This window comes from Mesoplodon bidens (assembly GCF_964165515.1).
Source record: "Mesoplodon bidens genome assembly, chromosome: 16".
Taxonomy (NCBI): Eukaryota; Metazoa; Chordata; class Mammalia; order Artiodactyla; family Ziphiidae; genus Mesoplodon; species Mesoplodon bidens.
The window spans coordinates 2742609-2756616 of NC_138173.1; the positions used below are offsets into that span (position 1 = coordinate 2742609).

A 14008-nucleotide genomic window follows, 5' to 3' on the forward strand; every position below is an offset into this window, starting at 1 on the left:
AATAATAAATTACTTTCGTTCCTTCAATACTTATGCTTATTTTTTATTTTTTTATTTTCAAAGTTTAAGTATGGTAATACTTTTTAAAATACTTTATACATGCTAGCACTTTTCAAATTATATTATATTATAGCTATTCGTTTACAAACCTCTCTCACATGCTACCCTGAATATTATGAGGTCAGAATGTGTAACTTATTCATCTTTTAATTCAGCCCCTTTCAAAGGTTCATACTTTAAAAAAAAAATGACTGTTTTCCGAGCTTAAACTTAGAAGCATAAATTTTAATTGTGTCATTTCTGGTTGTAAATAGAGTACATGTTATCATACTGTTAGTTTTGTATGAATGTAGTCAACCTACAATTTCTTTTAAAGTTTTATCTTACGTTTTGGGTGGTAAAGCACCCATCAATCTGCACGGATATTTGTGTGAATGAGACCACGTGACACACATCGGAGATGCATGTGGTAGAGACTGGACAGTGGCCAATGTTTCTAACACATGGTTCACCTTGGATGTGAAAGGCTGTATAAGATTGATTTCCCAGGGCATTTCTTACACAGAATGTTTTGATTCGTTGCTTTGAAACATACATCAAGTTCTTTCTCAGGTTCAGCTGTATTTCACAGTGGTGATACCATTGGGGTCCTCTTACCCTTACTTCTGTAGTAGATGTTCGTGCTTTCTGGCAGTGACCCCTTGAGGGTCTCACCATTTCAGTGCTGCCAGCGTGGAGCAGACCTACTCAAAACTGTCAGAGCAGTTCCCGCGCGTCTGCCACATGCTGGCTGGACTGGAGGCGATGCAGGACTCTATGGTGCCCTGAGGACGCTCAAATCACCCTGAAGACGGACCGGAAGCAAAGAGTTTGCCAGAAATTCACAGTCTTAGAACGTTTAGGTGGACCTGCACCTTAAAGACAATTTAGCTTAACTCTGCCACTTTGCAGGTGAGCCAATGGAGAGCTGTTACGAGAATGCTGAGTGACATTTAATGAATTAGGTAAAAGCAAAACCATAATGTAGAGCTTGGAATGCCTGAGTCTAAGTTTGGGCCTCTTTCTGAAGTACTACATTGCTGAAAATTATATCAAAGATACACTAAATGAAACTTGTTTTCTCTTGACCTTCTCTTGACTGATAATAAACTACTAAAGATGAAAATTTCATATCCACGTCCATCAGACAGATCCAGATAGAATATTACCATTGCATTTCAAGGATGAGATCCTTGAATTGATGAGAATGTGTGATGCCAAGAAGTCTCTTCTTTGTGAAGGAATACAAGTGTGGCTAGATAAGTTTCATTTAAACATCTTAATTATCTAATACAGACTTCTTTTTTAAAGGAGGGTCATTTATTGTTTAAAAAATTCTTCTCTTAAAAAGAAAATGTTGTAATTATTTTAAGTAATTGGGATTCAAAAATCTGACAAGAAACAAAAATGAAGAGAGAGAATACAATCAGGACAAATGCAAAACCCACATTATAGAAGAAATGCATAGCCAGGCTATGCAGAAGTACTGACTTCTCTGCCTTTAAAAGTGTCGTCAAAATAACTATGTGTTCCAGTGAGCCAACATTCTATCTTTAGTGTGGGTTTTCCTCATAGTTCACTTTCATATCCACATTCTTTAAAATAGGATCACATCTAGGTGTTGTGTATGAAAATACATATTTCTCTATAACATTTAATAATTTAATAATTCATGCACACTTATAATTTAGTCTCATATAATAACATATAATCTGTGACTATGATTCAATCAACAAGTATTGAAAATCCCACTATGAATAAAAGACTGTACTAGGTTCTATAGATTAATAATCCTTAAAAATGAAAAGAGTAATAACTTATTAAGATTTTCTTTAGATAACAGCATATAAGGTGAAGTCAGGTGATGTGACATGGAACTAAATGTCATGGAAGTCACTACATGTCATGCCTAAATACACAATTAATTTTTAGGTGAATGTATTTATTCAATGAAAGCCCTGAGTTCCAAATATTAAGGACTCATCTTTGGATGGAAGGGTCTCTGAAGATTGCAAGGAGATACAAGTTTTGTGCAAGTGCTTGAAAAGTGGCTGGAATTTAGCTAAGGAGGAGGCCAGGTAAGACACCATCCCAGCAGGGAAAGGAAAGGGTAAAACACAGTTTGAAACGTCTTGTGTGAAATCGGCATTTAGTGCACTGCTACTACAAGATGGTACAGTATAAGGAATTACATATCACTTACAACTATAGGCTTACAGGACAAGTTAAATTAGATTTGGCAACCAAAATACAGAAATATGAGGATTCCTAAAAGACTATCGTGCATAGAATGGTCTCTGCCTAGTTTCTTGCAGTTTATTATATCTGATATTGAAAATTCCACACTTCAAGGTTAAAGGAACACAGATATTAAAGTTTCATGAAAATACAGTTTGTATTCTTTCAAGGACTAGAACCTAAATTAAGGAGGTCTTAAGTTTCAAGTAGAAAGTGAGTGATAGTCTACTTTTTAAACTTCCATAGGTACTTGGTTTATGCAAAGCATACATTCTTAATAAGTTTACATGTGAGGTTTGTTTTTAAAACAAAGAGTAAATCCATGTAAATTCATGAACACACTTCATTGATTCACAGAAAACAAGTCAATGACTAGATGTTTAAAAATATTGCCTTTTAAGTAATTAAGAGATATTGCCTTTTAATATTCCTCTAAGCAAATAGTCTTCAGTGTGGGTTTTGCAAAATCCAGCTGCAATGTAGGATCATCCATCAGGGACAGGAAAACAACCTTTGAATGTACTGATCACTCTTCAAGTTTTACGTATGTTTTATAATTATGTAATATATTTGTATGTTATATGCAGCACATGCATTTCCTCACTCATGCGTGATGCATCCCCAGTTTAAAAAGTCTGAAGACAAATGACTGTTATGTTAGTAAAGAAAAAGAAGCTGAGTGCAGGTCTTAAGTTTATACTAAAATGTGGGACTGATCATTATTTGAATGATTTTTTTTTTATTTTTTGAACAACCTGGGTCCACAGATCTGTAAAGACTTTGCAGCCCTCCATGTTTTAGTTTGTGCTGCACCAGTGGCCACTCTCAGTGTCCTGTTGCCCGTTCTCACCCCTGTAGCAGTCCATGGGGGATGAGCCCATGTGGGTCAAGCCTCTCCCGGTATCTGCTAGTGTCCTGTGCTCCCTCAGCAGCCTAGCTTTGGCAGGGAAAGCATCCATCAGGCCCAGAGTGGTTTCTGTCTCATTTTTCCCTCACTGGCCATCACTCTGATCCATGAAGAATGGCTGTTTCAAGATGGGATGGTGTCCTTCTCAGAACTCTCTGCACTCCCATAAGGAGATGCTTGGTAACCAAAGTGCTACCTGGTGAAAGACACGGATAGCCTTGTCCTCATATGTGGGAAGACTGGGGGAGGCATCCCCTCAAAGACCTCTGCGTGAGGGGACCAGGGCCAGGGGATAAGGGCCTGGAGCCTGGAGCCGGGCAGCCCGGGTTCAAATCCTGACTCTCACCCATCTCTGCGCCTCTGCTTCGGTCCTGTCCACGAGGATGGCTGCCCTGGGTTATCAGAGTCAAGGGGATTAATACTTCGGGGCACACAGTACGAGTAAGTGAGATATATGCCCGCCTTTCACAGTGGTGACGCCAGTCCAGCAGTGCTGCTCTGAGCTAGGGGGCGCCCCAGATGGATTTTACCCCTCTTCTTCCATCCACTGTAGCAGCTCCGGGTCTGATCCAGTTGCTTCCCATCCCCAAAGTTTCCTGCTCAAGGTTTATGTTTCTGCAACAGTAACTATGTTCTCACTTCCCCAATCCCTATCCATCTTCTTCTCTGCTGTAAGAAATATATTCATAAGACCTAACTCTAAACGTTTATGTTATGTCACTGCTCTTAGATTCCTCCATGGCACCTCCCACCCGGTCACACGCTGGGCACACCATACAGGGACCTGACCGCCCCGCCCCCTGCCCTTCTGGCGCGGCCCCTCCCACATACCACGGGCTCGGCCTCGGGGCTGCGTTCTCCAGCATCCAGGGACCATGCATTCTCATGCTTCTGTATGTTCACTCAAGTTTTTGCCTTTTGGATAAAATTACTTTTACCTTCTCTAATTATTGTTCTCTCGATTTATTTTTTCAAGACAAGCCACACATTTTTCTATCTACAGAGCCTCCTCTAGTGCCCCTTCTCTCATGAATAGTTAAGTCCTTTCTCTATGTTGCTCCTGTATCAAGTGCTCCAATATCATACTGCATGTTATTTATACAGGTACATTTTTAGAAGTAGGAATACTCTGAGGCCAAAGATGATTGTCTAATTCATGTCTGACTCACTTTTAATGTTACACAGTATTGGCAAAGTGGATGTGTGTGTCGGATTTTTAATGTATTTTCATGTCCATAAGCTGAATTTTCATAATAGAATAAATGTAACATCTGTAATGCCTGGAAAATGTACTTTAATGTGAATGTGTTGTTAGCTTCATTATCTCTCAGTTTTTTATTTTCTCCAAACAGCTATGTATTGGTATATCTATATCTATATCTATACAGATATAGATATAGATATAGATATATTTAATTCTAACAAAAAGCTGCCTCATTCTTTATTTTTCTTCACTCTTGTCCTCTGAAGAGTCAAGCATGGGCTCCAAGTCTGTGTTCTGTTTTCCAGACAACCATCTAATAGTTAGGCGACATTTCACACATTACTTGAGTGAATGGAGCTTTGACCATATCAGAAATGTGATGAGAGAAACCTCATAGCTGTGCTTTAGTTCCTCAAACTTTCCCTGGCGATCTTTGCGATCGCTTTGATGTGTAACAATAATGTATTTCTGGGATCTCAGGGACAAACCCCTCTTCATCCACAAGGTGAGACGGAGCTTTATTGTGAGTGCCAGCTATTCCGTTACACTTCTGGGGGAAAATGGCTTGGAATGTACTGTACATCTAAAAATCAGCAAATGTGCCCAGTTATGTTCCCTTAGCTTTGATATCATCTCCTGCCCCTCTCTCCCGTGCATCTCAGAAGTCCCAATGTTGGCCCCTGGCCAAGATCACCTTGTAAGCATGAGAGACTTTTCCACGTGAAAAATGTACAAAAATTGTGTCTGTATTAAGGAAGATCTAATTTGCTTTTGCTGACATTCTTTTGTCTTTTAGACATACGCACTTGAGTTAAGCTCTGTGGTAGATTAATGGATGAGATTCAGGGGCCCCAGCTATGCATAGCCTCAGAGGAGGGACTGATGCCATCATGGTTCCTGGCAGAGCTTGTTTTTCCTGAAAAGATATTATAACACTTACAAAATAATTACAGACCAATTTAGCATTGTATATAATAGAGGGTATAATGGTATGTATTTTCACATGGGAAAAAGCAATTTACGGGAAGAGTTATCTCTGGAAGTTGCGGTATCTAAGTATATTCTCATCAACATTATGGAACATTCTTTTAAAGAAACAAACCCCTAGCAATCCACATCTAATTTATATTCCAAGGGAAATTCTCATATTATTTGCCTGGGATTTTGTGCTCATTAAATAGTAAGGATAAAAATGTGTTTCTGTGTACTTCTCCCTTTATCCAAATTAAGAATGGCTCAGTGGTTATTAAATGAAAATGTAATTTGCAAGGTAGTCATTGTTTTTGTTGACTTTTTAGTTCAGAGTAACAGCCAGCGATTATATTGTTCCAAAAGAATTTCCATTTGCATCTCTGATAAATGGGACCATAAAGTGCCCTTGCTAAGGGGAATATTTCCATTTACCTGGCGAATATTATAACCCCGACCTGCTTCAGGAGGGACAAGATGTGTGGACTCCCTCTGTGATCACTAAGCTGATGGTTTAAAGCCATGCAGTACAAGTTTGGAAATATTCACAGGCTCTTTTCACAATTCCCAGAAATGTGTGAGGCAAAAACAGTGGAAAGGGAATCAAAAATCTGGGGTCTCAAGCCAGGCTGTGTCTTAATTAGCTGTGTTAATTCAAGCAGTTCTTCACCTCTTTATCACGGTGCCCTCCTCTGTACAAAGTGAATGTGTGCTGGTGAATGGGTTGATCAAATAGTGGAGGGTAGAGAAGATAAGAAGGTATGTTTTTACAGGTTTAAGATTCTGTGAGAAAGACAGTAAGTAGATGAGTGGTTGCCTAGGACTGGGTGTGGGAGGATAGAGAGATGGGAATATTAGGCTTCTTTTCAGAGTGATCAAAATGGTCAAAAATTGGTTATAGCAATGGCTGCATATTGCTACACTAAAAACATTGAACACTTTAAAGGGTTGAATTGTATACAGTGTGAATAACATCTCAATAAAACCATTATGAAATTTATATTGATTGTAAGTATTAAACAAAACTTTCACTATTTTTCAAATATACTGTATAAACTGTAATCCTTACTTTCCAAATCTTTGTGGGGATTTTCTCACATAATCTCTGTTATCTGAGGTCTAGTTTATGTGAAAAGGTTATACTTTTCTGTGTACCTGTATTAAGTTTCAGACTCATCAGAGTGCATTTTCCCTAGCTTTCAGATGTTATTCATCATGTTTTGCTATAAATAAGCCATAAAAATATAATCTATAAACTAAGTATAATTCTTTTCTCTGTTTTTCTTTCTTTTTTCTTTTTTTTTCTGTCTGAAGACAAAGACAGGGATTTGTTTGCTTCAGGATGGTAATCCGGAGCCTTTCAAAGTGCGGCTACACCTGGCCAAAGATATTCTGATGATCCAGGAACAGGATGTGATATGTGTGTCTGGTGAGCCTTTCTATTCTGGTGTAAGTAGCTCTTCCTTCCCTTGAAGTTTTCTCGTTTTTTTTTTTTTTTTATTGTTGTTGTTAATAAAAATGTCTATTCACAGAAAATACTTAATAATCTTTCCCTTACTCTCAGAGCCAGTAATTTTTGTTTTCAGTATTAGTAAGCAGTGTCCTTGTATAAGGACTTGTACTCGGCTCCAAAGGCGTACATTGGGCCCATCTCCAGCTCGGTGTGTCACTGACTCTGAGTTATCGTTATGTGACTAGAGTGACACTTGTATTTGTAATCATGAGAGAGTGGGTTCTACACTTCAACACCGAGGACTAAGTGAGAACAGAGCATGGCAGTTTCCCTGCCCTGATCACATCTTGCATCACAGTGAACCTTCAGAGGTGGTGCAAAGGTGGAGCCCAACTCTTGGCATCTGAGAAGCAGGAGACTTTAGGTAGTGGTTCCGGAACTCAGTGCCAAGGCTTCTCCCCAGGGGATTGTGCATGAATAATTCTGTGGGCCTCCTCGATAGAATCAAGCTAGGTGCTGTAGCAAGCTCTGTCTGTGCTCTGAACAGTTAACGTATGACCCTGATGCTAATCCAGTCTCTGAAGGAGCCATAAATTGTCTCAGAACCCATCGGTCTGCTCCCTGGTGCTGAAGTGCAGCTCTGGAGGACATCCTTAGGTGTGTTAAATAACAAAATTTTAACTGAGCAAATTTAAAGATCTAATTAGCTTCGTTCAATGATCCATGAATCGGGCAGCATCCCATCTGCCAGGCTGTTTAAAAGAAGAGGTTTTCAAAGGGAGAAAGGGGGCAGAAAAAGGAAATTTTTCCCAAAGAATGTCTTGTTTCAGTGGAAGTTGTCCTCCTAAGGGGAAAAGATGGGGTCTGTGAGGGCAGGAGGTTTACTCACTAGCGCTGACCTGGGAATTCCAGGTTGGCTGGTTAAAGGTGACAGTCCTGGGAGAGGCTGAAACTTCAATTAGGTTAAGTATTAAGTTTCAGTCTGGTGACGTGGTCCTAACACAAGTGATTCCATCTTGGGCCTTTTGTCTCTTTTTTAACAATTTTCCCCTTTTGCTCAGACTCTCAGCTTCTCTGAGAGATGTGATCAAAATGTAAGGCATGAGCGCCACTCTCAGCTACTGCTCTGAAGCTCTCGTGGTTTTATCTGATCCTCTGTATGGTATTGACAGGGCATGCTGTTTTGTTTAATCCCTGGGACATTCACGGCTTCGGGTTCACAATATCTAAGTTGGTCATTCTCGTTGTTCCTTTTCTTGTATTAGGGACATCATTTACTTGGGGGTTAGTGGCAGAGAACTTGGATTTAAAGCTCTGGGGAAAACACAATTCACCAGGGAAACTACTATGATTGTTATAAGCAAGATAATCCCCAGTATTTGGAGTGCACTTTGGAGTCATGGTCAAGACCCAAACCAACTGAAGTCAAATAAGTCATAGAAAGACCCCACTGAAGGAGTCACCTTTTTAAGCCAGGTTGCTTGATCTTGTGTATGTGAGTGTCAACTTCTCCAGAAGTGTTAATCCAGGTGTAGCAGGCGGTACTGACCACGGCACAGACACCTCCTGGCTCAAGCTAAAAGCTAATCAAGGGCTGTCCTCTTATCAAAAACAACTTTGGCCAGAGAGTCAAAGGATCTCTGTTGGGCAGCTGTTGTTTTAATAGTGGATTCTGCAATACTTTCAAGAGTTAATGAGAGGTTCCTGATCGTAGCCTCGTTCACGTTTACTCCTAACCAGGGAGGGACAGCCCTACCAAAGGAAGCAAACCCTGAATCATGAATGCTTCCTGGTAATTCCCATCCGAACCTGTGGCTCAGGACTGGAAAGGTGCCAGCCGTGGAGGCAAGTAAAGTCTTAAGGGTGAATAGACCACGCAACCATGTTTCTCTTGCCTTGTGTGTTTTCTTTGCCTAGGCGGAGCTTAGATGCAAATCTCCCCAAGTTTGGGATTGTTAACCAGAGAGAGGGGTTAACAAACCAGGGGGTCTCTAGCGTTCTGACAAGTACAGAAACCTGTACTTGTCAAAAGTCCTTTCCTGGAATCTCCTTGAAGATGAAGTACTTTTGCGTGAACACTTCTGAAAAAACATTAGAGTAAAACAATAACTGTAAATGACAAAGGATTCAAAACTGCTCATTAGTAAAAATCTGATGAGAGTTCATTGTATTGGAATTGGCAAGGGGATGTGGTTATTTTTTGTAACAGACAATATTTTAAGAAAATAAATAGAATTATGACTGATAACATTATACCAGGACATATTAGACTTCTAGGAATTTTATACAATTCAGGAACACTTATAACATATACCCATACAAGTACAGCATAAAGAAAGATCAGTATTACTTTTTATTTGGCAGTATTTCCCATATAACCTGTCAAATAAGCCTAATTAGCCTAACGTCTCCCCTTTCATGAGGAGAGAGAACAAGTCTTTTGAGATGTTTCAGGGGCCCTCTGGAACATCCCAAAATTATGTCCAGGTCAAAAAGACATTATTTAGAATCTTAATTTTGGGAAGTTTGTCAAAAATATCAAATGGTTTGGACACTTGACAAATAGAGTCACAGATAAGTATGAAACAATATTTAAGGATACATTTAATTAAGTGACAAAAGATTTCAAAGGCATATATAGAAGGTTACATTGTTCTGAGCAAAACAACTCTTTTAATATTGAGAAGACTTGGTTTACTTAAGTAATCAAAGACCAGATGACAAAAGAACATGAAACACAGGAAATAATTTTGATAAAATACAAAAGTTTTGCTTTCTAAGTGGATTTCTTAAATGGTAAAGAAAAAGCTTTCAGAATATCTTATCAAGAACAGATCAATTGTCCAAGGAAAATTTGTCATTTTAGCATAGAAAAGAAAACCAAGTTTTAGTGTTACATAAGTACACTATTGGTATTAAAGCTTAATTTAAAAACATTTATAAAGATAACAATTCAATTTTTAGCTAACTTGACCATAAAAAATACTCTCCCTCTCTCTCTGTCTCTCTCTCTCTGTTTTCAAATTTCTATGTCCATTGTTTGTCCTTTTCCTCTTTTGCATTTTGAAACAACCAGCTTTATTCTGGGAGAAAATTACTTTCTTTTTCCCTAACAAAAATGAATCTCCATATCCATACCTTTTTTTACCCCAAACCACATCTATTTTCCTTGCATCCAGAGTTGTTTCTCTTATAATTTCTAGTAGATTTAACTCCATATATTAGAAATTTTAATCCTAAAAAGCTTTAATTCTTAGTGAAAATAAATAAGTAAACAGTTGTGAACTTTTACATTAGCATTCTGTGGCTTGTAAATATTTTTTATAAATCTGTAAATCTGTAACTATTTTTTATAATTTCTAGAAATGTGTGTTTTCTCATAGTAAATTTCTCAGCATGGCACGGGACTAGTAAATTTCTCAGCATGGCACGGGACTTGTTTATTAATAAACCCAAATATCTTTAGTTTTTCTGTAAAAGGAAGTGGAAGTGGATAAACCTGTCTCCAATAATTAGTGTTTCAGTATTTTATCTTGTTTGGAAATGATGTGGATATTCAAAGAATTTAACTTAACTCATCATTTAACTTAGCAAAACTTTAAGGTTTCAGGTTTTCAAAAACACTTAGGGAAATTAAAAAGTTTTCCTAAAAAGTTTTTATCCTACGTACATCTATTTATTTAAATTATTCTTACAAGGACTACCCAGAAACATTTCATTAGACATTGGACAATGTCAGTCATTATTCTAGTTATTTTTCTGGCTGACAATTTTTGTAATAGAGATAACATGAATTAATTTGGTTAGTAAATTCAGGTAGAATAGAAGTTTTATTTAATGCTGATAACTCTAAAGTCATGCCTATTTCAATTAAACCAACAACCTTAAACTAGCTTTTATATTTTCCCATATCACATGAATCTGAAATTCATTTGGGTTAGTTTCTGTTATATTTCTGAGAATTTCATTTATATAAGAGCTTTGTTTTATTTAAGCCAATTAAATAGAGCCTTTTTACTAATTATTTTTTGCAGTACCATCAGTGGTAGAAAAATATCACATAAGGTACATATACATATACCCACATAAACATATAGACAGACATAAACTGAGACCTCATAGATTCTGTTTTACTAGTTACAAAAGAAGTTGGATCTAAGTTGCTTTTCTGGAAGATGGAATAAGTAAAGGCTACCTGCACAGAATGTCTAAAACTAAGTTTCAAATGACCTTTCCCTCTTTTGTTTTTTTTCGGAGAAGCATGACCTCTCTGAAGTTTGTACTTTAACATTTACATCTTAGAGGCACAGAGAAAGAATGCAAGTTACAAGCCTTTTAAGATAAATAGGGGAAGTTTGGGAATTGGTAAAAAGAAACAGGTAAATTTTGAATTGCCTCTTTAGTGGCAGTTTTAGATTTGCAACGATTTGTAAGATGAGGACAGTTGCCTTTAATTCTTCAAGGAATTTGTTTGCCACTTAAATGACATCATAGGTTGATCCACCCATAAACCCTTTACAAGGCTTTAGAAGGTTTTCTTTTTAAATTTTAATTTCTGTTTTTCATAGTTGTTTCAGGAAATAATGCAGCAGTCTCCCAGAAAGCCCTCAGAGCCCTGTCAGCTTTGGGAGGGGCCCAAATGGGGGTCCCCCTTTGAGGGTAGATACAGTGTTTGTAAGGCCGCTGACTTGGCTATGTTTATGGTCGAGGCTTCTCTTCAGAGGTAAAAGACAATTCAGACAGGTTAGTAGAGCAAGTACTGCACTCCAGCAAAGGAGGAGAGAGGGGTCAGCCTCATAGTCTTTCTCTTTTTTGGGGGGGCTGCCTCTTATGTCCTTAAAATTTTATTAGTGTTTTGCAATGAATTTTTTTTTAATGAAGCTACATGTATACCTCATTTTGCTGCACTTTGCCTTATTGCACTTCACAGATACTGTATTTTTTACAAATTGAAGTTTTATGGCAACCCTGTGTTGAGCAAGTCTATTAGTACCTTTTTTTAACAGCATCTGCTCACTTTATGTCTCTGAGTCACATTTTGGTAGTACTTGCAATATTTCAAATGTTTTGGCTATTATTGTATTTTACGGTAATCTGTGATCAGTGATTTTGGATGTGACTGTTGTCATTGTTTTGTGGCACCATGAGTGGTGCCCATGCAAGACTGTGAGTTTAACTGGTAAATGTTGCGTCTTCCGACTGCTCCACTGGCACGCTGTTCCCCCATCTCTCTCCCTCTCCTCCAGACTTCCTGTTCCTAACACGCAACAATGTTTGAATTAAGCCAAATAATAACCCTACAATGGTCTCTAAGTGTTTGGATTTTAAGGTTCCCATCTTTATTATTTATTTATTTGTTGGTTGGTTTATTTTATCTTTTTTAAGCTAAGCCTTCAGTTCTCTTCGAGCCAAACCAATACTTGAAAGGGATGTGCTGCTGGGCCGGAGATTGTGTGATGCTTTACTGTGTACTTCGTCACACAGAAATTTTCTTGAGGTTGGCGGGTGACCTAGCGTCAGTCTAACCTGTTCTGACCCATTATTCTAACAAAGGAGTCTTATCCTAACACAGGAGGGTTTGGTGGCAAGCGTTCTCACAGCTCTTAAATTCTTGACTCGTCCCCACCAATTTTTGTGGCTTTTTTTTTGGCTTCCAAGATCTCCATTAGCAATAGCCTTTATCTACACAAAACAAGACAAACAAGCTCATGCAGCTTAACACACCACCAGCAATTCCCAGCAATGAACCATCAGAGCCCTGTAAGTGGGGACTGGGGAGGGGACCTGGAGAATGGGGCCCCAGACAACTGGGAAATGCAGACTGAACCCAGGGCCGGGGACTGGGGTTCTGGATGGAGCCCTCTGCCTCTGCTCAAGCTGGCCCACTCAGCCCTGGATGAGAAAGTGGATCAGATACCGAGTTCGGAACCGAGAGCTCTCAGAAACGGTGATGAAGACAGTGAGCTCAGAGGCTTCTCTGGAACCACATCTGTGTTTCTCATTGTCCCCAAAGCCTTCAAAAGTCTCCTCTGGTCCTGCCGTGGGCACCAAATCTGATAAATAACGAAAATCAATGGAGTAAATTTTAAGAGCTAATTGGCTTTATTCAAAATGTCATGAATTGGGTGGCACCCCATCTGGCAAATAGAAAGGCGCTCCACTGAGCTGCAGAAGGGGAATGGTTTTTAAAGGTGGAATGGGGGAAGAAAAAGGAAATTATTAACAAAGAATGCTTTGTTTCAGGGAAGGTCACCCTCCTAAGGGGAGTTTTAGGGGTCTGTGGGGAGGATTACTCTCTAGCACTGAGCAGCGAATTCCAGGTTGAGTGGTTAAACCATGCGATAGTCCTGGGAGAGACTGAAACTGCACTCAGGTTAAGTGTTAAGTGTCTGGTGACGTGGGCTTAGCACAAGGGACTCCATTTGGGCCTGTTGTCCCCTTTTCAATAAGTGATGTTAAATTGAATTTGACAGAACAATTTTATCATAAAACAGGAAGTTTTAAAGTTTATCATTGATTGTGCAATAACATTGAAGACATCATCTTAACAGTGTTGTCATGTATGATGTCAGAAGAAAACTACTGCGAGTGTCATACAAGCAGCTCCCTGGGTAGTGGCTTAGCGGGTAGATTTAATTTGTAGCTTATTAACAGACTTGTTTCTGAGTGTTTTGTTAGGGTGAATAATGCTGAACTTGAGCTTCCACCACACTTCTCACCAACATCCTGTGGAGTCACACCGGGTCCTAAATCAACAGGCTCCTGCTAACTAAAGAAAATGGACATTCTGCAGACTCTTAGCTATTCTTTTGTCACAGACCATTTAAATTATCCTGAATCATGGTTCTGGATGTCAAGGCTGATTAAATTGTTCCCACGGGGTTGCCCTTTCTTTCGTCTAGTTAATAAAAGAGTAGTGGTCAATTTCTTTCTTCCTTCCTTTCTTTCTTTCTCTTCCTTTCTTCCTTCCCTTCCTTCCTTCCTTCCTTCTTTCTCCTTTTTTTTCTTTTTGGAAAAGGTATATTACATATATATATTACATATATATATACACATATGTTACATATATCAGAATGATACAGAGCAATTGTCCATCAGGTAGAAATATGAAATCTTCAGTTACTATAAGAGGAAGAAATCACCTTCCCTTGTGCTCAGAAATTGAATGCTCGGTCCCTGTCAGTCTCCTGAGTGACCC

General features: G+C 38.7%; 1 protein-coding gene across 1 annotated transcript in view; it reads left to right on the forward strand.

Moving 5' to 3' along the window:
- Positions 1-14008, forward strand: part of SNTG1 (syntrophin gamma 1) — a 399274-nt gene that overhangs the window by 218748 nt on the left and 166518 nt on the right. Inside the window, exon 4 of the mRNA XM_081258736.1 lies at positions 6672-6806. Coding sequence (XP_081114862.1) covers positions 6672-6806 — 135 coding nt within the window. The remainder of the gene's footprint in view (positions 1-6671; positions 6807-14008) is intronic.